The following is a 27360-nucleotide window of genomic DNA, read 5'->3' as shown; positions in this document are numbered from 1 at the left end:
TGGCCTCAAGCAATGCTCCCACACCTTGGCCTCCTAAAGTGCTAGGATTACAGGAGTGAGCCACCATGCCTGGCCTATTGTCTATTAACTTTAATGTCAAGGTACAGAGTGTGATAGATATCCATCAGATCTACTTTACTGTTTGGATCAATCTCATATTTTTTGTTCACTAAATCTAGGACTGTGAGAGGTATTTTAAAGTCTCCTATGATTAATGTGTTTCTATCTGTGTTTCCTTGCATCTCCTATCGCTTTTGCTTCATAAAGATGGTTGCTGTGTTATTCAGTGCATAAATATTTGTAAGTATATCTTCATGGTGAATTATAGCTTTTAGCATTAAAAAGTCTCCTCCTTTGTCTTTGGGGCTTTAATTCTACCTCATTTGATATCAGGATCACTACCACCGAGCTGTTTTAATTTCCATTTTCCTGGTCTACCTTTGTCCATCTCCTTATTTTTAGCCTTTCTGAATAGGTGTTTTAGGTATGCTCTTGTATACAGAATATAGTTGAATCTTCTTTTGTGAGCCAAAATGACAATCTTTTTCTGTAATAAGCCTTAGCTATGCAGAAAGTTCAAATGCCATTCATATTTACTGGTAAGATTCATATGTTTGGTCTCAACTCTGTCATATTTTATATGTATTATATTTTCTATGTTTCTTTCTCTAACAGATGTGTATTATTTACTCTTTTATTTATACATATACTTTTTTTTGAGATTGGTTTTGCTCTGTTGCCTAGGCTGGAGTGCAGTTGTACAATCACAGCTCACTGCAGCCTTGAACCCCTGGGCTCAAGTGATCCTGCTACCTCAGCCTCTGGAGTAGCTGGGACTACAGGTGCACGCCACCATGCTCAGCTAATTTTTAAATTTTTTTGTAGAGATGGGGTCTCACTATGTTGCCCAGGTTGGTCTTGAACTCCTGATCTCAAGTGATCCTCTTGCCTAGGCTTCTTAAAGTACTGGGATTACAGGGATGAGCCTCCACACTAGGCCTATTTATACATATACTTTTTAATTTAGGAAGGTTTGTAGTTTTATTCCAGTTGTTATCCTTTACACTTATAACTTTAAAAAAATGCCCTTAGCTTCATTCTCTTTTTTAACCTTTTACTATTTGGTTTATCAGTTTTTATCACTATCAGTGAACTCCTTTAAGGGAGAAGGGGATAAGAATGATATGTGCTGTGGAACTCAGTGTGGTGTCAAACTCCATGCCTGGAAGGGAGCCCTAGCTGTGTGGAAAGTTCAAACGTCAGAGATAGGGGATGATGCTATGGGTACAGCTACAACTTGGGCTTATATTATCCTTCTGGTTCAATAGGCCCCTGAGTAAAAAGGGGCACAGAAATGTGTTCAACAGCCTGGAAACATGACTTAAATGGTTGTGGCAGCCTCAGCTTTGTGATTCTGCCTTTTCAAAAACAGAAAAGTATATTATGAGTTCTTAAGCTAACCTGGCAATGATATCAGCAATGAAGGTCTAGTAACATAAGCAATGAGGGAACACTTTCACATAAAAGCGTACATACCTTGGTCTATATCTCACCAAGATACAGACCTGAAAAAAATCAAACAACCAATTGCAGGTGGAAGATAAATGTGTCCACATTTCCAGAAGATCATAGGAACAGATGCTATTAAGCAAACATTTTAGCCTTTAATACTCATAAAGGTTCTCTGAGGAGAAACACTGTCCAAGTTATGTATAACATGAAAGTAAAGGTACAAAGCATGATCTAATAAAGCAATTAATTCTCAGTGGGTGCAGTTGTGTTTAAACTGACATCGCTTCTCAGAGTATAGGACTGAATAACCATATGATCAAATGATGCCATTTAAATGAATAAGGGTCATTCCATTTGCTACTTTGCAGGGAGAACTCTATAAATGCTTGTTGGTTTCACTTACAAAAGATTTAGAGTTAATAGTAAGACCTGAGAAAATTAGGAAAGAAATATACCTTAAATATATGCCAGTTGGCCAGGCAGCAACAAAATCACCTTCCTACCAAGAATCCTGGCCAATTAAAGTTAATTGGGTATTGCACAGAGAAAAATCTAAGTCTAGAGAAAACAAAAACTGGTGGTTTATTATATAATACTTTGTGTAAGTGGGTAAGGAGGGATCATAGACATATCCATTTAATGTGTTTTACACAGAGCTCAGTGTTCTGAGTGACTAGTGGGAGACAGTGAATTACCATTTTGTTTAAACTCTGATCCCCTTCTATAAATTACTAGAGTGCCTTTAATGAGCCAGCGGTTAAGCAGTGGTGGCAATTTACAATTGTGCCAAACTACTGTCTTTGGGAAAGAAAGTGCTGTGGAAAATCCTACCTTAGATCTGGAAAGAATGCTAGAATCAAGGACTTATCAGTATCCTGAAGTATTTCATTGTTTTCCAAGTGATATTCTTTTCTGTGAGGCAAATGTGATACCACTATACTACGAGAAATGACCACTATACTATGGGTAATCTTTACAAAATGGATTGCAAAATCATGCTGTGAGCTTAATAATGCCATACCATCTAATCACATGGCATAAGCCATAACTGCTTATGAAATCTGTTCTATATAAAAACAGATAATCTGGTCTATCTAAGCCTAGAAACACATTATAGTGGGTTGAATGGTGACTCCCCCAAAAAGATATGTCCATGTCCTAATTCCCAGAAACTGTGGATGTTACCTTATTTGGAAAAAGTCTTTGCAGATATAATTAAGTTAAGGCTATTCAAATGAGGAGATCATTATGGAACATACAGGTGAGCCCTAAATCCAATGACAAGTGTCCTTACAAGAGAAAGGCAGAGGAAGATTTGAAACAGAAGAGGTGGAGGCAGTGTGGCCATGGAAGCAGAGATTAGATATGTACACATATCAATGAATCCTGACATCCACCAAAGGCTGGAAGAGGCAAAGAACAGAATCTTCCCTAAAACCTCTGGAAGGAGTGCAGACTGGCTGATTTTGGACTTCTGGCTTCCAGAACTGTGAGGGAATAAAGTCCTGTTTTAAGGTACCTAGTTTGTGGTAATTTGTTACAGCAGCCCTAGGAAACTAATACACATGTTTACCAAACAGAAGAGTAACCTGAAGTCTCTAGACAAAACAAAGAGATATAAAAGCAGAAGCCAATGAAATCTGGTCCTTGTCTATGGCTTCTGAAATACCTAACCTCCAAAAAAGAGGCACTCTGTAAAGTCTGGGAAACTTGAATTGAACACCAACCAATTTATACCTGTTTTTATTAAGCAAATGAAAGCTAAATCCAGTGACTATTATAATTTTCCCTTCCTCTTTAGATAAAAACAGTAGACATATGACAAGCCTGATTTCAATTTTACAAACTAGCCAAATTAAACAGCATCAGATCCAAGTTTTCTAGAGAAGCATTTTTACTCAAGGCAGAGTGTGAGAGTCTGCCTTATCTTGCTATAGAAGTCAAACATCTCAAGCATGAGACAGAACATAAAATGTTGAAGAGGGGATGGGAATGTAAGTTTAGCACTCAAGCAAATATCTGCAAAGAGATATAAAATGTATTTACTAAACTGGTCTCATGAACCTGCTCCTGATAAGAAAAGGCATTTTTAAGGTTTTTAAACTGAATACAAACAAGATAGCTACAGAATATCCTGGTTAGTGATGTGAATTTTATACACAGAGTGGCACACACACATTTGTATATATTTTCATAAAGAAACAAAAGGATAAACCAAAAACTTAAAATAATGGTTAACTCCGCAGAGGGGGTGAGAAAACAGAGAGGTATATATATATATATATATATATATATATACACACACACACACACACACACACACCTCTCTCTCTCTCTCTCTCTCTCTCTCTCTCTCTCTATATATATATATATATATATATATATATATATGTTTTTTTTTTTTTTTGAGACAGAGTCTCACTTTGTTGCCCAGGCTAGAGTGAGTGCTGTGGCATCAGCCTAGCTCACAGTAACCTCAAACTCCTGGGCTCAAGCAATCCTTCTGTCTCAGCCTCCTGAGTAGCTGGGACTACAGGCATGTGCCACCATGCCCGGCTAATTTTTTATATATATTTTTAGTTGTCCAATTAGGTTTTTTTTTATTTTTAGTAGAGATGGGGTCTTGCTCTTGTTCAGGCTGGTTTCAAACTCATGACCTTGAGCAATCCACCCGCCTCTGCCTCCCAGAGTGCTAGGATTACAGGCATGAGCCACCGCGCCCGGCCTTCTCTGAATGTATTTTGTTTTACAGTTTAAAGTTTGAATTAGGCAAATATTTTATATAATTAAAAATTTTTAAAGAAAGGAATATGAGTTCTGGGATAGATTACCTAGATTGGTCTAATGGTTTCAGCCCTTAGTAGTTTTTGGCAAGGTATCCAAATTCTTTGTGTTTTAGTTTACTCATGTGTAAAGTGGGGATAAAACTCACCTCATAGGGGCTGTTGTAAGCATTAAATGGGTGAACATGTGTAAAGGGCTTAGCATGGTATTAGTCTCATAGTAATTGTTAAATAAATGCTAGATGTAGTTATTTTATCATCATCATAGTCTTGGCTTTTCTTCTGACAGCAGAAAGAAGTATATAGCTAAGATATTCTATCTAATCCATAAAGTAATTGTCGATGAGGTAGGAGAAATGTGAGTTTGTGGCTCAATTAAAATGTACATGCTTTGGCTCGCAAAAACACAGTTCCCAAGGGAGAGCTCCATCAAGAACTTTAACCCAACATTCCAGAGGCCAAAAGGTAACGCAGAACATCACAAATAAAACATGGCCATTTGCTGCTAAATTAAAAATCATGAATGAAGGATTTGGATGTTGACACTGACCTTTCTAGGTAATGAAGTTGAGAAGTTTTACAAGTTCTTAATAGTGAGCCTGTTTTATATGCACTGGTAGTTTCTCCCCAAATTCCAGAAACAAAAAGGCTTTGTACTTATCAGATAACCGCTCATTTATGGTCAAAGAGGAGATTCACAGGCTAACATACAGTCCAGAAGCTATGCCAAGTCCAACACTGCGTGTACATCTGGCCTCTCAGATGCATGCAGAAACAAAGGAGGCCTCACTATGACTTCAATTAGAACATCAATGCTTAACCTGCCAGAGTCACAAAATGACAATGCCCTTCATGGACAACTCTGGCTTTTATTATTCTCATTACCATGTCTCAGCTGGCAGTTTCTTAAAGCACGGCTAGTCTGAACATTTGTGTGACATTTTTCATAGGAACAGCCAAAACATTTACTTCCTGTATGACATAAAGGGAAACAGTGTCTGGTCCATGTGAATAAAGCAGAGATTGATAAATTTTCACTCATATTCACTGAAATCTGAAACTATACATAACTGACCACAAACTGATATGTCACCCTAAAAGCACAGAACAGCTGCAAACTGTTAACTAAATTTAATCAAAAGGGATTAACTATAATTGTACAATCTTAAGGCAAAAAAAGACTTTCAAGTTATCAACCACTTAAAGCGGAGAAAACCTAGCAAAGAGTATAAACCCATTCTTATATGATAACAAAGGTACCCAGTATTGTTAAGACATTGTATCCTACGTTGATTTTTCCAACGAATCAAAGGTTATTCAGTCTCTAAATTTACAACTTTGAAACCTATGGAAATATTTTTCAAATAATTTAAAATAATTGTCAGGTTTCTTATACAGAATAAACAGAACATTTTTGATGGCAATAGGCTGACACCAACTGGAACTTCAATTACCGTAAAACAATGTACTTTTGAGTTGCTTAGGTAAGCTGTATTATGCCCCTTACCCTATACCAAACAGGGGTTTATGTAACCTGGTGATGGAGGAGGAGGTTTATGTAACCTGGTGATGGAGGAGGGGGAGCAATTGAGTCTGACATGGAGATCTGGGCAATTTTCACTCAAGAAATGACATCTGAGGTTTGCTTTGTAAGTTATTCTCTCTTCCCCCAAAGTCCCTTTGTGTAATAACTGTGCATTTACAGCTTAGTGTTTTTTTATCTGTTGTAGGTCAGAAAACCAAATAACTAAGCTTATTAGAAATATAGGTAATTGGCCAGGTGTGGTGGCTCATGCCTGTAATTCAACACTTTGGGAGGCTGAGGTGGAAACATTGTTTGAGGCCAGGAGTTCAAAACCAGCCTGGGTAACATAGCAAGACCCCATCTCTAAAAAAAGAAATTATAAAAATTTAGCTGGGCATGGTGATGTATGCCTGTAGTTCCAGCTACTTAGGAGGCCGAGGTGGGAGGATCGCTTGAGTCCAGGTGTTTGAGGCTGCAGTGAGCTATGATCATGCCACTGCACTCCAGCCTCAGTGACAGAGTAAGACCCTGTTTCTACAAAGAGAAAGAGAAAGAAAGAGAAAGAGAAAGAGAAAGAGAAAGAGAGAGAGAGAGAGAGAGAGAGAGAGAGAGAGAGAGAGAGAGAGAGAGAGAGAGAAATAGGTAAGATGATATAAACAGGCTCCACTTGAGGATATGTAGTATTCTTCACTGAATTAAAATACATGAGCTTTCACTATGCTGTTATGAAAGTCTTAGATGATAATAAATGAGACGCCAGGCCTATAGATGATATGCAGTCAATCCTTTAAGATAGATTGATATGTTTTACAGACCAGACTAATATTTGGTGAAATTCTTTCTCTTTTGAGAAAGAATAGAATACTTTTTAATACATTCTAATTGAACACAAAGCCTCTGAACCTTATGTGTGATTCACACACCCTTAGGAAATTCTTCTCCAGAAGATAAATCAGAGGGAGATATTCACAAGAATCTCACTGATGTACTAAATATCAAAGAAATATGTATTTATTAATACAGTGAATTAAGACCCTGCAAAATGGATAATTTAAATTGCACATCAATGACTAACTCCCAGTAAAAACAAAAGGCTCAAGACTTCTGGTTTCATCTTGGACCTGTAGAGTCAGAAAAAAGAAATTCCCATCTTTATAAGAAGAAAAAGGCAGGACAGACAGCAAATTAACAATTTTTCATGAACCCATCAGAGAAATGAGTCACAGGACAAATGGCCAATTCAAAGAGAGAGAGGCACCTGCAGAAAGACACAGGACAGAACATTTGCTTATCTGTGCCAGAAGTCACAGTAGGAACATTAAACTAGAAATTTTGATGAATTGCTGGAAGCCATGTGGGGACTATTAATGAGAGCATGAAGTTCTTGGGGGATATTGTCATAGGGGTTCCCATCCTTTTGCAAGCTTTTTCTTCAGGAACCCAACTAGGCTCACATAGAGAAGAAGCAGGGCAGGGAACCTGTAGAAAGCTCTCTGAGTGGTGCTCTCTATGTCCCTGGTGCTTAGTGCTCTGGTTTCCTTACTGAACAAAAGGCTTCATCCTCAGAGGAAGGATATCAAGTGAGGGCAATGGTATAATTTCACTACTGCTGGGGAAGGGAAAAGCACTCAGCCTCAGCATCCCTGTGTTACCTAAGGGACAAAAAGCCGTAATCCATAGGAGGCAGAAACTCAATGACAAAGACTGAGAACATCAGAGGATACCTGCTTCAGGAAGATAAAGGAATAGGGGACAGAGGCAAAAAGGTTCTACCTATGAAGACCTCCTCCATCCCACACACAGGACCACTATACACTCAAAAGACCTATTAGAAGATTAGAGAATGCTGCCCCTTCCTTATACCCTACAACCATGCTTAAACCTCCAGTGATAATAACAGTGGCTAATAGCTGGGAGAGCTACAAGACTCAGAATTTCTCTGAGGACAAGTGCAAAAAGACTCTAAGCCAAGAGAGGAGATAAAAACAAGGCCACTAGAGGGATTTCAGGTCTCTGGTGCCTACAGCAATAACAAGTTTCAAATACCCTAATACACTGCTGGTGGGACAGAAAAATGACAAAGCCACTTTGGAAAACCACCTGGCAATCCCTTAAATAGTTAAATGGTTAAATAAAGTTAATCTGACCCAACAATTCACTCCTGAGTATATACTTGAGACAAATGAAAACATATGTCCCCATAAAAACTTGTATATGAACGTTCATTAAAATTACTCATAAATACTCCAAAAGTGGAAACAACCCAGAAGTCCATCAATTGATGAATGGATAAACAAAATGTGCTATATTCATACAATGTATTATCATTCAGTCATAAAAACAAATAAAATACTGATATGTGCTACAACATGGATGAACCTTGAAAACATTATGCTTAGAGAAAGACGCCAGACACAAAAGGCCACATATATATGATTCCATTTATATGAAATGTTCAGAATAGGCAAACCCATAGAGATGGAGAACATATTAGTGGTTGCCAGGGGTTAGGGGTAGGGAGACTGGGGAGTAACTGCTAATGGGTAGGGGGTTTCCTTCTGGGGTGATGAAAATGTTCTAAGTTTAGATTGTAGTAATGGTTGCACAACTCTGAATATACTAAAACCCACTGAATTATATATTCTAAAGAGGTAAATTGTATGCTATGAAATTATATTTCATAAAATATATTAAAAATGTTTTTTTAAAAAGGGTGATTATTGTGTTTATGGACACCACCTGAGAGTCCTTGATGTCCACTCCCATCCAGCAATGAGGCACCCCTCCTCCTTGATGTGGTGTTAGCAGAGACTGGGTAGAAGTCTGGGCTGTTACCATCACCCATCAGTAATGTGGTACCACTTACCACCACCACATTCTCTATTATCAGTGGAGGCAACAAGGTAGGGATTTCTACCTCTATCAAGTGGTAATGAGACTCCCTACCCTTGCTTCCCAGAGAGATAAAAGCGCGAGGATGGAGCCTAGGAATTCTGTGACCAGTGGTGAAGGGGCAGCACTCTTCCACACTGGCCCAGTTATAGCAGAGGACTGCTAAAACAGAAGATTTAAATAAGACTTAGTGTTTCACAATACCAAAAAAGTTCAAGATACAATAGAAAATCACTCATCATACTAAGACCTGGGAATGAGAAGAGGCAATCAACAGGCACCAACACTGAGATCACAAAAATGTTAGAATTATCTGACAAGGATTTTAAAGCATCTATAATAAAAATGTTTCAACAAGAAATTATAGACTCTTTTAAAAAAATATTCTGATCAAAAAAAAGAGAGGCTATAAAAAATAACCAAATGGAAATTTAAGAATGGAATTACACAATTACTAAAATAACTCATATGTGATAGACTCAATAGAATGGAATTAACTAGTAGAAGAAAAGAACCAGTGAACAAGAGAAATTACTCAGTCTGATTAACAGAAAGAATATAGACTAAAAAAAAGAGCCTGAGACACCTGTGGGAAAATAACAAAAGATCTAACATTCATGTACCTTAAGTCCCAAAAGGAGAGGAGAAAAGAAGAGCTGAAAAAATATCTGAAGCAATAACAGCTGAAAATTTCCCAAACTTGATGGGAGATATAAATCTACAGATTAAAGACACTGACAAGACCCCAAACAGGATAAACCAAAAGATTCTATGCCCAGGTACATCATAATCTAACTTTTTAAAACTAAAGACAAACAAAGAAAAATCTTGAAAGCAACTGGGAAAGAAACGATTAATTATTTAGAGGGTAACAACTACCTGAAGGAGAGAAGATTTCTCAGTAGAAACCATGGAGACCGGAAAGAAGCAGCACAACATTTTTCAGGTGCTGAAAGAAAAGTGCTAGCAAATCAGAATTCTCTATCAAGTGAAAATATCCTTCAGGAACGAAGGTGAAATCAAGACATTCACAGATGAAGGAAAACGAAGATGTTATCATCAGCAGATTTACCCTATAAGAATGCCTAAAGGAAGTTCTTCAAACAGAAAAAAATGAACAAAAAAGAAAAATTGGAACATTAGGAAAAAAGAAAGAAGAGAACAAATATGAGTAAATAGACTATCCTTCTCATGAGTTTTCTAAATAAAGTTTGATGGTTGAGGCAACTATTGTAACACTGTCTAATGTGGTTCTCACCATAAATAGAGAAAATATTTAAGATAATTATAAAGGTGGGAGGGAATAAAAAGACAGAAGTGGTGGTAAGGATTCTATGCTTCACTCTAAGTGGCAAAATGTAGAGATCAGTAGACTAAGTTATGTATGTAAAAGATAGTACCAAAAGCTACCACTAAAAATCTATACAAAGATATACACTCAAAATTAGTACAGATAAATCAACATGGAATTAAAAAAAACTATTCAAGTAACCCACTGAAACATAGAAAATAAAACAGAGAAACAACAACAAAACCCCAGAGGGAACAAATAGAAAACAAAACCATAAAATGGCAGACTCAAGCCAAATCATATCAAAAGTTATATTCAATAAATGGTTTAAATACCAATTAGAATATAGAGATTGATAGAGTAAATTTTTGAAAAATGACCTAACTCTATATCATTGATGAGAAACTCACTTCAAATATAATCATATATATAGATTGAAGGTAGACAGACAGAAAAAGTAAACCATACAAACACGAATCAAAAGAAACTGAGAAACTATATTAACATTAAATAGTATAGATTTCAGAGAAAATAAAATTATCAAAGACAAACAGGGACACTATGATAAAAGGGTCAGTTTACCAAGCAGACATAGCAATCCTAATATGTATGCACCTAACAATAAAGCTTCAAAATACATAAAGCAAAACTTATAGAACTGGGAGGGGAAATAGACAAATCCACAACTACAGCTGGAGACTTCTACTGTCCTCTCTGAACAACTGCTAAAACTATGACGTAGAGAATCAGTGGGGAAACAGAAGAACCTGATCAACCAATATGATTCCACAATAGCAGAATACAGTAAGCCCTCCATATCCGCTGGTTCAAGGAACCATGGATAGAAAATATTAGGGGAAAAAGTCCAATATTACAACTATTTACATAGCATTTACATTGTATTAGGTATTATAAGTAACCTAAAGATGATTTAAAATATATGGGAGGATGTACATAGGTCATATGCAAATATCACACCATTTTATATAAGGGATTTGATTTTGGTATCCCTGGGGGCATCCTGAAACCAATCCCCCACAGATACCAAAACAGCTGTACACATGTTTTTCAAGTGCCTGTGGAACATTCACCAAGATAAACCACATCCTGGGCCATGAAGCAAATCTTGACAAATGCAAAAGAACTGAAATCATATAGACTATGTTCTCTGACAAAAGTGGACACAAACTAGAAATCAATAATGAAAAGACAGCAGGAAAGTCTCCAAACACTGGAGAATGAAACAACACACTTCTAAATAATCCATGGGTCAAAGAAGTTGTCTTAAGGGAAATAAAAAATACACAAAAATAAACATATCAAAATTAATGGGATGTAGCTAAAACAGTGTTTAAAGGGGAATTTACAGTATTAAAATTCTTACACTAGAAAAAAGAAAAACCTCAAATTAACAACCTAAGCACCCACCTCAAGAATCTAGAAAAAGAATAAAATAACCCAAAGCAAGAAGAAGGAAGAGAATAATAAAAATAAGAGCAGAAATCAATGACATTGAAAACAGAAAACTAATAGAGATGATTTCACTGATTTATGGAACAATTTGAATACAATAAATTATGTAATATTAGATTATAACCCAAAGTATCAAATAAACAAACATGAGTCCATAATTGATATAAATAACTTTTAAAATGGAGGCAAAAAGATAATTTTCCTTACAGAATATTATGAAATAATATAAGTTAACAACTAATGCTTTCTTTCAGGAGGTGAAGCTTAATCTCTGACCAATATCACACCCTTAATGGTAGGCAAGGCTTAGTGACTCATTTTCAAAAGAAGAGAATAGGAAAAGGGAAAAATAGTAACTTTACAATGGAGAAACCTCATAAATATTATCTTAGCCAAATGATAAGCCCCCTGATAAAATGTGATGAGAAGGAGTCAGATACAGTGGCTCACGCCTGTAATCCCAGAGATTTGAGAGGCTGAGGATCGCTTGTGGCCAGGAGTTCGAGACCAGACTGAGCAACACAGTGAGATTCTGTCTCTAAAAATTGAAACAAAAAATTAGCTGGTGTGGTAGTACATGCCTGTAGTCCCAGCTACTTGGGAAGCTGAGGCAGGAGGATCGCTTGAGCCCAGAAGTTCGAGGCTGTAGTGAGCTAGATCATGCTGCCACACTCCAGTCTGGATGACAGAGTGAGATGAGACCCTTTCTCTAAAAAACTAAAATAAAAATGTCATGAGAAGGGCACTTCATCTCTGTTTTATTCTTCACCCAAACAATAGATTCTATCTAATCACAAGACATGCATCACACAAACCGAGATTGTGTGATCTGTTCTATTAACATACTGGTTAATAAAACAGGATTCTGGGTGAATAAAAACTTGAATTTCAACTTTGCTCTTATTTTTATGACCCTGGGCAAGTAACTTAACTTCTCTGAACCTCATCACCTGCAAATAGAACATAAAAGTACCTACTTCTTAGTGCTATTGGGGGAATGAAACAAGAGTGTATTATTTCCCCAATGTGCTTGATAATAAAAATCACCTGAGTCACCTTTTAAAAACCAGAGCCCAGGAACCTTCCTTGGAAATATTAATTTACTAATGTCATAGGGTAGGGTGAATCTGGAAAGAGTATTTTTGATAAACTTCCAAGGATAGTCTTGTAACTGCTGACGTTTGGGAAACAAATTATTAATATCTAATGTAAAGCTTTGGTATATAAAACGTCAATAAATGGTAGCTATGAGAGGTAAGTATGATAATGTCCATGTTATGTTAACAAAACAAATTATTTCAGAGAAATGAAGTAGGCCAGCAAAGGAGAACATAGAATGAAGCTCTTCTAATGTCAAGGCTAGCTCTGTCCTACAACATCACCAGGTTCTCCCTTTTATAACAGAATGTGAAATACAAATGAAAAAAGTTTGCTTCCAGTAGCCCAGGTCACTATCCCTTGTAACAAAAGACTACTATTCCCACTGACCTGGAGGCAATAGGTCTCAAGACCCAAAGCCCTCAAATCACTTTATATCCTAGGACCAGTTGTCTTCCTAAAGGGGTAGGTAGCAAGGTTTCATTCTCACCATTTCATAGTCAAAGCCTCCTTTGGATAGATGGAAAATTCTTTCCATTCCTATTTATGTGTATTATATTCCCTAACTTTTTCTGTATGAAAAACACAAAAACACACTCTGATATTCTACTGTGCCCAGAAAAAGCCATGGCAAATGAAGGAAAAGTGACTTATGATAAACGGAGAAATGCTCTCTGGTAAGCCCCAAGGAATCACTCCCTTTCTACAAGAGCAGGTGGAACCTGTAACTTGCTTCTGAACAATATAATATGGCAAACATGATGGGATGTCACTCCCTTGATTAGGTCATGTTATATGGCAAACATAATGGGGTTGACTATATTTTGTTATATAAGACTCCAATTTAGCAAGCTGCAGGAAAAGACTCCCCCTCTCTTGGCTCTAAAAAAGTAAGCTACTATGTTGTGAAAGGACCTATGGAGAAGGCCATGTGGCAAGGAACTTAAGAGTGGCTCTCTGACAAAAGCCAGCAAGAACACAGGAACTCAGTCCTTTAGCTCCAAGGAGATGAGTTCTACCACCAATCTGAATGAGCTCGAAAGCAAATTCTTCCTTAGTTGAACCTCCAGATGAGAAGACATCCCCAGTCAGTACAGTGATTACAGCCTCAAAAGAACCTGAACAGAGAACCTAGTCATGCCATGCCCTGCCCAGACTCCTGACCCACAGAAATTGAGATAATAAATGTGTGCTGCTTTAAACCATTAATTTTGTAAGAATTTGTAATGCAGCAACAGAAACCAATACATTCTCTTTTCCTTACAGCCAAGGAAGTCTACTCATAGAAGTGAAGACACATAAAATTAGTATCCTATCATTTAATCATCACAGAGGAAAGTCTGTAGGATCCACTAAATCATTACCAAGTTCAAGTGCAAGTCTGGCACTTTGCTGCCCTTGGGGCAGAAGACAAACAGCATCACAAAGAGGGATCCATTCTTCCTGGGCCACCAGTACTCCAAAGGCTGTGAGGACCCATCACAGCCCACAGCTCAGATGATCGCTAACCTAGTCCTTCTCTTCTCCAACTACAACCTCTTACCCTATCTCTTCCTGTACTATCTCCCACCTGCCAACTTAGCTCTTTCCAATCACAACCCAGAAGATCTCTTGGTCCTTCACAATGCCTCATGTCAGGCTCTGTTTGACTTCCTGGTTAAGGGAAGAATATTCTAAAGCCAGTCATTTAAGTGTCATTACCAAGGCCGGGGGCGGTGGCTCACGCCTGTAATCCTAGCACTCTGGGAGGCCGAGGCGGGCGGATTGCTCAAGGTCAGGAGTTCAAAACCAGCCTGAGCGAGACCCCGTCTCTACTATAAAAATAGAAAGACATCAATTGGCCAACTAATATATATATATAAAAAATTAGCCGGGCATGGTGGCTCGTGCCTGTAGTCCCAGCAACTCGGGAGGCTGAGGCAGCAGGATCGCTTAAGCCCAGGAGATTGAGGTTGCTGTGAGCTAGGCTGACGCCACGGCACTCACTCTAGCCTAGGCAAGAAAGCGAGACTCTGTCTCAAAAAAAAAAAAAAAAAAAAAAAAAAAAAGTGTCATTACCAAAATGAAATCACAGTGTGAAGATTGTTGTTTTCCTAAAGGGAAATGAAAATGGAATCTTTTTTGGAAAACAAATTCATCAGAAAACAAGCCTATCCATTGGCACATACTTTACTCTTCACATCTTCTTTAGATTCTGGATATTCTTGGTATGTAGGCAGGAGGCAGTTATCTATTTTTTTTTACAGTTGTCTTAGTCCAGTTAGTGCTGCTATAAAGGAATACTTGAGGCTGGGTAATTTTTAAAGAGAAGAGGTTTATTTACCTCATGGTTCTGCTGGTTGGAAGGTTCAAGATTGGGCTTCTGGTGAGGACCTCAGGCTGTTTCCACTCACAGTGGAAGGCAAAAGGGCACTGATGTGTGCAGAGATCATGTGGCAACAGAGGGAGAGTGAGGGGGAGAGGGGGAGAGAGCGAGAGCGAGAGAGCGAGAGCGCGAGTGAGAGAGAGAGAGCGCGTGCGAGAGAGAGAGAGAGAGAGAGAGAGAGAGAGAGAGAGAGAGAGAGAGAGAGAGAGAGAGAGAGAGAGAGAGGAGGGAGGGAGGGAGGGAGGGAGAGGGAGAGAGAGGGAGAGAAAGGGAGAGGGAGAGGGAGGGAGGGAGGGAGGGAGGGAAGGAGAGAGAGAAGGGGGGGAGAGAGAGAGAGGGAGGGAGGGAGAGAGGGAGAGAGAGGGAGAGAAAGGGAGAAGGAGATAGAGAGGGAGGGAGGGAAAGAGGGAGGGAGGGAATGAGAGAGAGAAAGGGGGGGGGGAGAGAGAGAGAGAGAGAATATGAGAGAGAGAGAGAGAGATAGGTGTGTGTGCTGGGGGAGGGAATGTGCCAGGTTCTTTTTAACAACCAGCTTTCCTGGGAACTAATAAAGTGAGAACTCACTAACCATCCCCCAAGAGGGCATTAATCTATTCATGAGGGATCCAGCCCCATGATCCTTAGGTCCCCACCTCCAACATTGAGATCAAATTTCAACATGAAGTTTGGGGCAATAAACATCCAAACTATAGCATAAGTCTAATAATTGAATATCTAAGCTCACCTCAGCAGGTTTCTTGTGTTCATTTCGAATTTTTGACTTGATCCTATACATTGAGCCAGAAGTAAAAGAAGTAGAAGGACCTGCAAAAGATAATTAGAAAAAAATACTGAGATATATTACCCACTAATATAATTAAATGTCATAAAACTAAATGTTATCCAAGAGAATATGAAAGATATGATGGAGAAGACCACAGAGATCTCATACCACTGAAGAAAACAGTCAAACTGCACCCAAGAGAGCCTCATAATGGAGTTTAATGACATTTTATAGGTGATGTCCCAGAGTGCAAAAGGTTCAACAATGCTAAGGCTGAGAAGATCCGATTTGGTGTAATCACGCCTCATAATGTTTTGGAATAACACAATTCATCTTCAACCTGGAGAAAAAATATCTGCAAAAACAACTGGAAAAACTGAAGATGTGGAGCAAGTAATCTGTGTATGCTTCAGCACCTCCCCAAAGGCTACTGTTAATAAGGTCACTGACTTTTATAAATGATAATTGACCCATGGTCAAACATCTAGTACTTGAGCTACAATTAGAATCAGGGCCTACAATTTATGCTGTCATACTTTTCTTCCTTTCTAGAGAAGATCTGTTAAAGCATTACTAAATTTAGCTTTTGTTTTTAGGTAAATGAAAGGTGAAAAACAAAATGTTATATGCCCCACAAAACCAATTCTTCCACCTAATTTATCTATCTCTAATGAAATTTAAATGAGTAAGAAAAATGATACCCTGAGCTTTCCTTCCCAGAAACATTATTTTTTAACCACCGAAGGAAGCATGAAATGGCTTATCCTCAAGTCAAAGAAGAAATCTTCAAGGGGTATAGATACAAAGGTTACCAGCTACCAGCTGGTTCTACTCACTCTCATCTGAACTGTCACTGCTGCTGAGGCGCCTATGGCGTTTCATCCTGGAGCATCCTGGGAAACAGAACAACACTGAATAAAACAGCATACACCCATCCCAGAAGGCAGTCAGTCAATACTGTCCCAGAGATCCCAGAAGTAGCAGCAGACAAATCACTCAAATGAAATGATTTCTTTCAAGGATATTCTCAAATGACCTAGAGTAACGAAATCCTGCAATACAAATTGTATCAAAGATTGGGTGAGTCTACACAGCCTTAGGAGGAAGCCCAAGCTACAGAGGATGAGCGGTACAATGTTGACCAGAGCCTCAGGTGTGGCCACGTGTCCACTGTTCCCCCAAAAAAGAGAGGCAGCCACGGGGCCATCACCATCCAGGGATCTCCAATAAGGAAGGAGCAGGAAAGGAAAAAAATCAATTGTTAGGGCAGCACCATCAAGGACCAAGGTTGAAAGGCATGAGACATGGTTAGTCTGAAAAAAGAACAAGTGAGGCATGTCCTACCTTTGAGTACAACCACACTGTTTTTCTGCCTGCCCTTTCTCCCTTTCTTATTCCCTCTGTCCCCATATATCCCAAACAAGTACCCTAATCTAAAATGATAACTATATATACACTGCAAGAAATGTTATAGAAAGCTCCTATATTGTGAAAAGTGAATAATACTTTGGACTAAAACTTCTAATAGCTCAAGTGTTATTCACTGAGTGTGGCCAATGACAGGTAAAAAGGAGGCATCACCCTCTGGGAACACAATAGCCAGTAGAATGTACGAAAAAAGGAAGACACAATTAAACACTTTAAGTCATAAAGGAAGTACTAAAAATGCAAACTAGAAAAGACAGTAATATAGTGACTGACATTCTTTTATGTGCCACAACATGCAAAAATGCTACTAGGGGCTATCATAATTCCATAAGGAATAAAGGTCAAGGCTACTGCCTTCAAGCCACTTACAATCTACTGAGGAGGTAGAAATCCAAGTACAAAGCCACTTTGAGTAATTATGAATAACAACAAAATTGTATGTTAAAAAGCTTACAGAGTTCCACTTTTGGCATGATAGTGTCAGGAGCTCCATAGATCTAATACCCAGTGAAAATAGTGAAAATTATTTCAATTTAAAAACAGCTCACCATTTAAAGTATCTGGAAATAATCCTAAAGGTATATAGCAAATGAAGAAGCATTTATTCAAGAAAATCTACTAAAATATAGTAAGTAGAGTGGGAGTCTATGGTATTTGGACCTAGACCCATTCCCTCCATCTCCCCTCCCAATACAGATCTCATGCCAGAATGGTATAGACAAGAACACAAAACTCTTTCTCTCTTAGCTCCCAGTTGCAAGCCTTTCTTCCTAGGAGGAAGAGGACATCAGCAACTCTTGCCCCCAGCTACCTGCTACTGAGGTGAAGTTCCAGACAAGTGTGGCTAACAGGTAGGGGGTCCTCCCTTCTTCCACCCAGTTCCTACTCAATGGAATGGAGGCTATACCTTGGTGGGCTTGGTACCACCAAGAATACTGAGGCCTTGACTGCCCTGGCCCCAGCTCGTAAGTGGGGGTTCTACACCAGTAGAGGCAAAGCAGGGAGACCTGAGGCTGCCACACGGAGAGAAGCTCACCACTGTCCCCATCCTCTACACCAGAACTGTGGCTCAGAGATTTCCCAGGGAGAGAGGCAGGGCACAGAATAGAGGGCTCCAATTCTTTCCCCCAATGGAACTGTCTTCACTTGCAACTGAGTATAGAGAAGTTGAAGCCCAGGCTGGCTAATACGCCAGAGAGAACCAGAGAAAGAGAGGAGGGAGAAGTCTCCTGGGGTCAAAATAAATCTCAAATCCTGATCTCAGGAACTATCCTTTTAGAGGACCCTAATTTGATTGGATCAGCTTGTGGTGCAATTTGTGCTCTAGGATGTTATAAAAAACAACAGAACAGGCCGGGCGTGGTGGCTCACGCCTGTAATCCTAGCACTTTGGGAGGCCGAGGCGGGCGGATTGCTCAAGGTCAGGAGTTCGAAACCAGCCTGAGCGAGACCCCGTCTCCACCAAAAGTAGAAAGAAATTAATTGACCAACTAATATATATATATATACAAAAAGTTAGCCAGGCATGGTGGCGCATGCCTGTAGTCCCAGCTACTCGGGAGGCTGAGGCAGGAGGATCGCTGAGCCCCGGAGATTGAGGTTGCTGTGAGCCAGGCCAACGCCATGGCACTCACTCTAGCCTGGGCAACAGAGTGAGAGACTGTCTCAAAAAAAAAAAAAAAAAAACAAACAAACAACAGAACAATCAGCAAGCAATTAGTGGACCTTAACACTTGGGTGTGGTCAGGGAAAGAGACAGCCAAAGAGAGCCCTGCCACAACTACTGCCATCCCAGGGTGACTGTGAGCATATCCAAGGTTGTGCCCCTGAGGAGAAACATCAGAGGCTTCATACTGCAGGATGGGGGAAGGGTGGTTGAGTAAATAGACTTCAATAAAACAATCCAGCCAGTCACTAAAGAAGTAAACAAGCAAATAACAATAAGGAGCCTTGGGGGATGGAATAGTACCCAGAGTTGCTACAATATACTTATCTAAAATGCCCAGTTTTCAACAAAAAATTATGAGATATGCAAAGAAACAGGAAAGTATAACTCATACACTAGCAAAAAAAGCAAGCGACAGAAATTGCCTATGAGAGCAGCCAGATGTCAGATTTAATAGGCAAAGCCTTCAAATTGGCCATATAAATATGTTCAAAGAAGTAAAGAAAACCACAACTAAAGAAAAATGGTATGATGACAATATCTTGTCAAATAGAGAATATCAATAAAGAAATGGAAACTATAAAAAAGAACAAATGGAAATTCTGGTGTTGAATACTGTAATAACTGAAATGAAATATTCACTAAAGGGCCTGGACAGTAGATCTGAACTGGAAGAAAAAAGAATTAGTGAACTTGAAATAGGTCAACAGAAGCCAAAGAATAGAGAGAAAAAAGATGAAGAAAAATAAACAGAACCTCAGAGAAATGTGGGACACCATTAAGTCCACCAACATATACATAATGGGAGTATGACAAGGAGAAGAGAGAAAAGGAGCAAAAAAAAATATTAGAAAAACTTCCCAAATTTACCAAAAAACATTAATTTATATATCTGTGAAACTCAATGAACTCCATGCAGGATAAATGCAAAGAGACCCACAAACAGATATATCATAGTTGCTGAAAGACAAAGACAAAAAGAAAATCTTGAAAGCAGTAGGTGGAAAAAAACAACTCATCACATAAGAGAGCCCAAATAAGATTAAGAGCTAACTTCTCATTGGAAACAATGGAAGTTAGAAGACAGTGGGACAACATATTCAAAGTGTTCTCTGGTGATTGTATATATTTGTGAATATAATAATTGAATTGTATACTTAAGTGGGTGAACTGTATGGTATATGAATTATATTTCAATAAAGCTGTCATTTAAAACTAATAAGATTATAATAAACCAGTAAAACTAATAAGAGTACAAGTATCAGGATCATTAACTAAGCTTCTATTTGTCCTATTTCAAAGTCAATTGAATATTTCTTTAAATAGAATGTTAGCCTCCCATTACATAAATGTGTGTTGCAGCTACATTTGGCATCTTGGTGCAAAACTTAAGACATTAAAATACTCTTCTGAAATGCAAACAAAAACAATAATAGCAGCAACAACAAAATACTTCCTATCAAAAAGTAATGTATAAAGTCACAATGAATGTAGAAATTTAAACAGAAATAAAAGTAATATTTTCTAACTACTGCCCATTGAATGCACAAATCTACCTAGAGCAGCACTTCTTTTGTCTGATATCATAGGGTGTTCCATACATACAAACTTGCCAGATAAATGGCATGCCCAAACATTTAAAATCCTAACTATCAGTATTGGGAGCTTTTCTAAAATTGAAATAACAAATTACCAGAGATGCAGTGGCTTAAAACCACATAAATTTATTACCTTACAGTTTAGAGGGTCAGAAGTCTGACACAAGTCTCACTGAGATAAAAATCAAGATGTCAGCAGGGCTGCATTCTTTCTGGAGGCTCTAGGGGAGACTCCATTTCCTTGCCTATTATAGCTGCTAGAGGATATTCACATTTCCTGGATCTTGGCCATCTACCTCCATCTTTAATGCTAGCAATAATGCATCGCTCTGATCTGATCCTGCTTCTGTCATCACGTCTCATTCTCTGTCCCTTCTCTTCTGCTTCCCTTTTCCACTTTTAAGGACACTTGTGATTACATGGGGCCCACCTGGATAATCCAAGATAATATCCCTATTTTGAAGTCAGCTGATTAGCAGCCTTGAGTCCCCTTTGCCATGTAACCTAGCATATCCACAGGTTCTAGGGATTAGGACATGGACATCTTTGAAGGCTCATTATTCTGACTACCACAACCTAATATATTTTTGCCTTATTAAAAGTGAATATACTCCCAGACAAATATGCCCAGGATATTTTTGACAAAAGTAAAAAAGTAATCAAATGAAGGAAAGATAGCCTTTTTAACAAATGGCACTAGAGAAATAAGCAAAAACAGAAAACAAACCTCAACATAAGTCTCCCACCTTACACAAAATTTAACTCAAAATGGACTACAGACTTAAATGTAAAATGTAAAACTATAAAACAGTTACAAAAAGCACTGGAGAAAATCTTCAAGATCTAGAGTTAGGCAGAGTTCTTAGAATTGATACCCAAAGTATGGTTTGGCAAAGAAAAATGCGACTTCATCAAAATTAAAAATGTTTGCTCTGGGCAGTATATATTCAGGGTAACTTACATCTACGTTCCCAGACTGCAGTCCTCAAACTTGGCCCAAATAAACTCTCCAATTATATATTTTTAAAAAACAAAAAACTTTTGCTCTAAGACAGACCCTGTTAAGAAGATGCAAAAAAAAAAAAAAAAAAAAAAAGAAAAGAAAAGAGCTACAGAATGGGACAAAATATTTACACATATCACACACATAATATTTATTACAAAACACTTATCTGACAATGAATTTAAATTCAGAATGTGTAAAGAACTCTGAAAACTCAATAGTAAGGAAACAAATGACCTAATTAATAACCAACAGACATTTCACCAAAAAGGAACACACATGGCAAATAAGCTGTGAAAAGATGTTCAACATCATTAGCCATTAGGGCGATGCAAACTAAAACCACAATAAGATATCACTACATGTTTATTAGAATGGCTAAAATAAAAGATGGTGAAAATATTGAACACTGGAGAAGATGTGGAGAAGCTGTATCACTCACATTGCTGATGGAAATGTAAAATGGTACAACTGTTCTAGAAAATAATTTGGTCATTTCTTAAAACATTAAACATGCAACTAAGACCCAGCAATTGCACTCCTGGGCATTTATCCCAGAGAGAGAAAACTTTACATTTATACAAACGTTTACAGTGGCTTTATTCACAATAGCGCAAACTGGAAACAACCAAGATGTCTTTCAACAGATCAATGGTCAATCAATCTGTGGTACATTCATACTATGGAATACCACTCAGCAATAAAAAGGAACAAAGCACTGATACATGCTACAACATGTAAAACAGGTTAAAAAACACTTAGCAAAAACATATGCTCTGTGAAAGAAGTCACACATAGAAGACCGTTTATTGTTTGATTGTATTTACATGAAATGTACATAATAGGCAAATCTATAAATCTATTGGTGGTTAACGAGGATTTAGGGTGAGAATAGGGACTGAGTAAAAATGGGCATAGCACTTCTTTTTGGGGTGATGGAAATGGTCTAAAATTGGATGGTGGTGATGGCTGTACAACTTTGTAAATATACCAAAACCCACACAACTGTATACTTCAAAATGAATGAATTTTATAGTGTATAAATTATACCTTGAATAAAGCTAAAACAACTTTTAAAAATTATTGTAACATTTTACCAATGAGAACTGTTTAGGTGGTATCTAGAAGAGTAGCAGTAGAAAACTTCTGTATCTACTGAATACAACCTCCATATGGATGACTCATGATGGGATCAAGAGTAACACTTACCATAGAAGAAATACTTTTATTCTCTAAAACTCTCAGTGAAGAAAGCCAACTAAGCATGGACACTCTCTCCTCACCTGGGAGTTTCAGAAGACCTAAGATGACTTGTGAGATGGGTCTTCCTCTCAGCTGAAGTTCTGGGCTCGTGTAGTTTGGATAAACTTTTATTTTATATGATAGTGTGTTCTTTAGAGTTACCAAACCATTCATGACAGAGGGAAATTTTTAAGACTCTGCAAAATTTGATGTTCTTTAAACTATTACTAACAACCATTTTTTTATTATAGATGGAAACAAAAATATTGTATTATCAGTAAAGAGCCTAGGAAATAGATTACCTAATACCACTAACACCAGTCTTGGGAAATATGAAAATGAGTCGTCAATGATTTTTAGAAAAGAAAACAAGCTAATTGCTGGGTCTGGGCTATTAAAGTCCATTTGATCCATCTACCCATTTCTGTGACAATACTGTTGTTTTAATTACTGTAGAAAAATGACAGAGACCAATAAATAGCAGCAGAATAATTCCATGATGGTAAATCTTTATATCTTTGTTTATGATTTCTAATCATAACAACAGTCCTATACATATCATCAGCAGCCATTTCACAGATGAGGAAATTGGGCCTCAGAAACATGCTTGGAGCCACATGGCCACCAGAGGGCAGAGCTGGCAGTTACATTGGCAATAAGCACTCCAAGTTGACCCCAAAGCCAGAGGTCAAGAATGCTGTCCCCCTTCTAAGCCTAGCCTCCTGAGCATGGCCTAGAAGGCCCACAGTGTTCTTTTGGCTCTAGTCTGTCAGGCCTGATCAGCTGCTGCTCCCCTATCTTTCCCAGTTGTTCCTCACATGGTATGCCTCATGTGATTCTGTGAACACATTCATCTTGTTGCCGGCCTTTGCATGGGGCTCTTCCTTCTGCCTATAATTCCTCCCCCTGTTTACCCTGACCAGCCCATTTTCCCCCAACCTGGTCTACTCATTCTTTGGATCGCCTCAGTGAAACTCCCCAGATATCCTCCCCTATAATTATTCACTCTTTTGCTTTCTATCCAAGTCTCTGTACATGCAAAAAGCACCTCAGTTGTACTGCAAATATTCAAAGTATCTGCCCCACATGATCCCCAAATGATGCAGCTGACCTGAAACACTGAAACTATAAAAGTTGCTGTCACTGCCATTCAAGATGGACATTAACCAGAGCTGGAAGAAATTCAGAAAAGCACAATATAATTAACTGAATAGAGTTCTCCATATCATAAAGTTCTCCATATCATAAAGATAGTTCAGAAAGCACAAACTTTTCATTTTGAAAAAGCCAAAGGTCTAAGCGGTGGTTTTCGACTGAAGACAATTTTGCCTCCTCTGGGGACATTTGGTAATATCTAGAGACATTTATTGCTTGTCATAGTAATTGATGTAACTAGCATCTAGGGGGTAGAGGCCAGGAGGGATGACGCTAAACATCCTGCAAGGTACAGGACAGTCCACTTATCTGGCCCAACATGTCAACAGTGCCAAAGTTGAGAAATCTTGCTCTAAAGGGATGAAGCAGAAATCAATAAGCATCAAGACGAGTGTAGAAATGATCAACTTGAGCTTATGCATCCAATTACATACAGAATTAAGTAACAAAGAGGTACTCCCTGAAATCTAAAGGCAATTTTATCAAAAGGAAAACAGGACTTTCAGCAATGCTCAGGAAACTCATCAGCTCAAGAAGTGGAACAAAATGAAAATGTACACAGGTTCAAGAAGGACTGAGATAAAATCAGAGAGGATAAATCCATGATGGTGTTTGGAAGTAATTCTCAAGTAAAGAAATATCTGAAAATCCAGCTCCCTTAGGCTTTCTGGAAAATATTATTCAGAGCCATTATCAGAGACAGACATACAAGTTAGTCCACTGGTCAGACTGGAGCAGCACACTTCTTTTACCCTTAAGGGTCAATTCCTACCAACGTGGGCAAAGAACCTCCCAAACTATTACTTAAACAGAAGTCATGAATGCTAAAATATGTTTCTTGAGCTGATTACCTCTGCTTTAGGATAAACAATACTAACTCTCTCCACAGTGAGACCGTTTAAGTGCCTATGCCTTAATTCAGGATTTACCCTACTCTACAAAACAATTCAATTTATTACTGCTTCAATGTCATGAAAATGAAACTCTCCCCTTCAAGTCTGTTCGCCTTGCATATCTTATTTCTACCACATCTCAGTAGTTTAGCAATTAAAGCCATAAAATTCTATCTAGAGTCTGAGTAAATAAAAAATAATCAGAAGAAAAAGAACATATCTTATGTATCTTACCTCACCCCCAACAAATCTTTGAAATAAGAGACATCAGAAGTTGGAGTAGGTGAATGTTTCTGTACTTTCTAAAAGAAGCTAAAGCTTGTTTTTAAAAATTAAAATACACCATATAATTCAGGTGTCCCTGTGACCAGATGAGGAGTCTAGAGGTCAATTCTTTTCCAAAGCCCTCAAAGAGCATTCAGGAAAAAAGAAAAAGAAAATTAGAAAATACAGATTTACCTAGGTAGGGTCCTGCCACTGAGACAAGTATTTCTATGTCAACCACAATTATCCCTGTCACTAGGAAGCATGCTTACTCTCTTTAATATACAGACTTGTTAACAAATTATTTGGGAATTTCTAACCCCTTGAGTAGAAATCACCTTGCATGAGAAGGCCAGGTTGGGAAGTGAGTCTAAACCTGGGGACAGCAAACTTTGTCTGTAAAGGACCAGATAGGAAATATTTTTGGCTTGTGGCCATATGGTCTCTGTCATAATTACTCAAATCTGCCACTGTAGCCTGAAAGCAGCCATTGACAGTACCTAAACAAATGAGCATGGCTGTGTTCCAATAAATCTTCATATTATTTGAATTTCATATACTTTTCATGTCACAAAATATTATTCGTCCTTTAATTATTTTTCAAACATTTAAAAACATAAAAACCATTACTGCATGGCTTGTAGGCCATACCAATACAAGTGACAAGCTAGATTTGGCTCACAGGCCAGTTTGTCAACTTTTGGTCTAAACTACAAGAAATCTTTCTTTTAATGAAAGAAAGAATATTGAAAATTAGAAGCATACAATTGAATTATCACTCTTCTAATACTACCTACCTCATCCCCCAATCTCTCAGTCTACTATCTGGTTGATAGAGACTTCATTAGAATGAGGTTTTAGCCTGGGTAGCCTATTCTGTAATGTTAACTCAACAAATATGAATGGTTATGGCCCTTTCTAAATTAAAATCTGCTTTATACCTTTATAAGGAAAAAGGCCTCAGTTGCAGTAGCATTTAAACAATTAACAGTGTATTTTCTTTTTAATTTATGTACATATATTCAAAAATTCAACTACCCAGATAGGTAGGCTTGGCATCTTAAGAATAAAAAGATATATATGTACAAAACATATATCACTTTAAGATAAAATACCATTTGCAGATAAGACCTCCTAATAAAGTAAATCAGCAAGAATTGCTTTTACTATGAAATATATAATTCTTTCTCCAGATAAACTCAAACAATTTTTTAAAATAATGATTTCCATTATGTCTTATCTGTTGTTGTGAGTTGTTTCCACATTGAAATCTTTACCCACATGTACCCCTAATACATTTACAATAACACCTAGGTGATTTAAAGTAATCAGAATTTATTAGGAGAAAAATAACCTTTATGAAGTTTTAGTAACAATAACAAGCATGTAAGCCTCACATATAAGGTCAAACACACAGAAACAATCCCAAACTTACTGAGCTAGTTCAAATCCACTGCACACCAACTGTTAATACTGTGCTAATAGTGGGCAAGCATTGTACTGGCCACCAGAAAGAGGACAGACAACGAAAAAACTGAAAAACCAAGCAAGTCCTTTGGCTCCCTCAGAACCAGGGTCACAGGACCAGGTGCACCAGACACATTGTCAATGTGGCTTGGGTGATCACAGCATTAAAAAGGTAACCAATGATGTGTGACAAGCCAGTGGGGGAAGGGGTTCAGAGTTAATCTCAAAATCAAGGCAGGTGTGGGTGTGAAGGGAAGGAGGGTTGCTGTTAAAGCTTACCAGTCAGATCAATGCCCATGGCAAGGGAGCAATCAGACATGGAAGTTAACATAAAAGTCACTACTGACTTTGAGGGCAACAAAAAATGAGGGAAAATGAAATGGCTACAAATTTCCCTCAGTAGAGGGTCTGGCAGATAGATGCCAACAGCAGGTTAAATCCCAAGAAAATATATTTGGCCACCCCAGAAGAGCTACTCAACCCTCGTTACACAGGGGAATCACATGGGGAACTTATAAAATCCCAGTGCCCAAACTGGACCCATTACCAATTAAGTCAGAATCTCTTTTCAAGGAACCAACTTTTAGATTCATTGTCTACCTTTATTGTTTTTGTTTTCAATTACATTGACTTCTGCCCTTTTCTTTATTATTTCCTTTCTTCTGCTTGCTTTGGGTTTATTTTGCTCTTCTTTTTCTAGTTTCTTAAGGTGGGAGCTTAGATTATTCATTTGAGACCTTTCATCTTCTCCTCATATAAGCATTTCATGCTCTCAATTTCCCTCTTAGCACCAATTTAAGTTATACCCTTGAAATTTTGATATGCTGTATTTTCATCTACATTCAGGCATTCATGTCACTGCATTTTTAAAATTTTCCCTTAAGACTCCCTCCTTAACTCATAGATTAATGAGAAGTGTGTTGCTTAATTTCTAAGTGTTTG

General features: G+C 38.0%; 1 protein-coding gene across 1 annotated transcript in view; it reads right to left on the bottom strand.

Moving 5' to 3' along the window:
- The window catches only part of JADE3 (jade family PHD finger 3), an 81606-nt gene extending 62955 nt beyond the window's left edge, over positions 1 to 18651 (bottom strand). Inside the window, exons 1-2 of the mRNA XM_012749719.3 lie at positions 16539 to 18651; positions 15664 to 15743 (exon numbers count right to left, since the gene is read on the bottom strand). Coding sequence (XP_012605173.1) covers positions 15664 to 15743; positions 16539 to 16629 — 171 coding nt within the window. The 5' untranslated portion in view covers positions 16630 to 18651. The remainder of the gene's footprint in view (positions 1 to 15663; positions 15744 to 16538) is intronic.
- Between the last annotated feature and the right edge of the window lie 8709 nt (positions 18652 to 27360).

Source organism: Microcebus murinus, chromosome X (assembly GCF_040939455.1).
Source record: "Microcebus murinus isolate Inina chromosome X, M.murinus_Inina_mat1.0, whole genome shotgun sequence".
Taxonomy (NCBI): Eukaryota; Metazoa; Chordata; class Mammalia; order Primates; family Cheirogaleidae; genus Microcebus; species Microcebus murinus.
The sequence above is the reverse complement of the archived record's forward strand: the minus strand, read 5'-3'. Positions and strand labels throughout refer to the sequence as shown.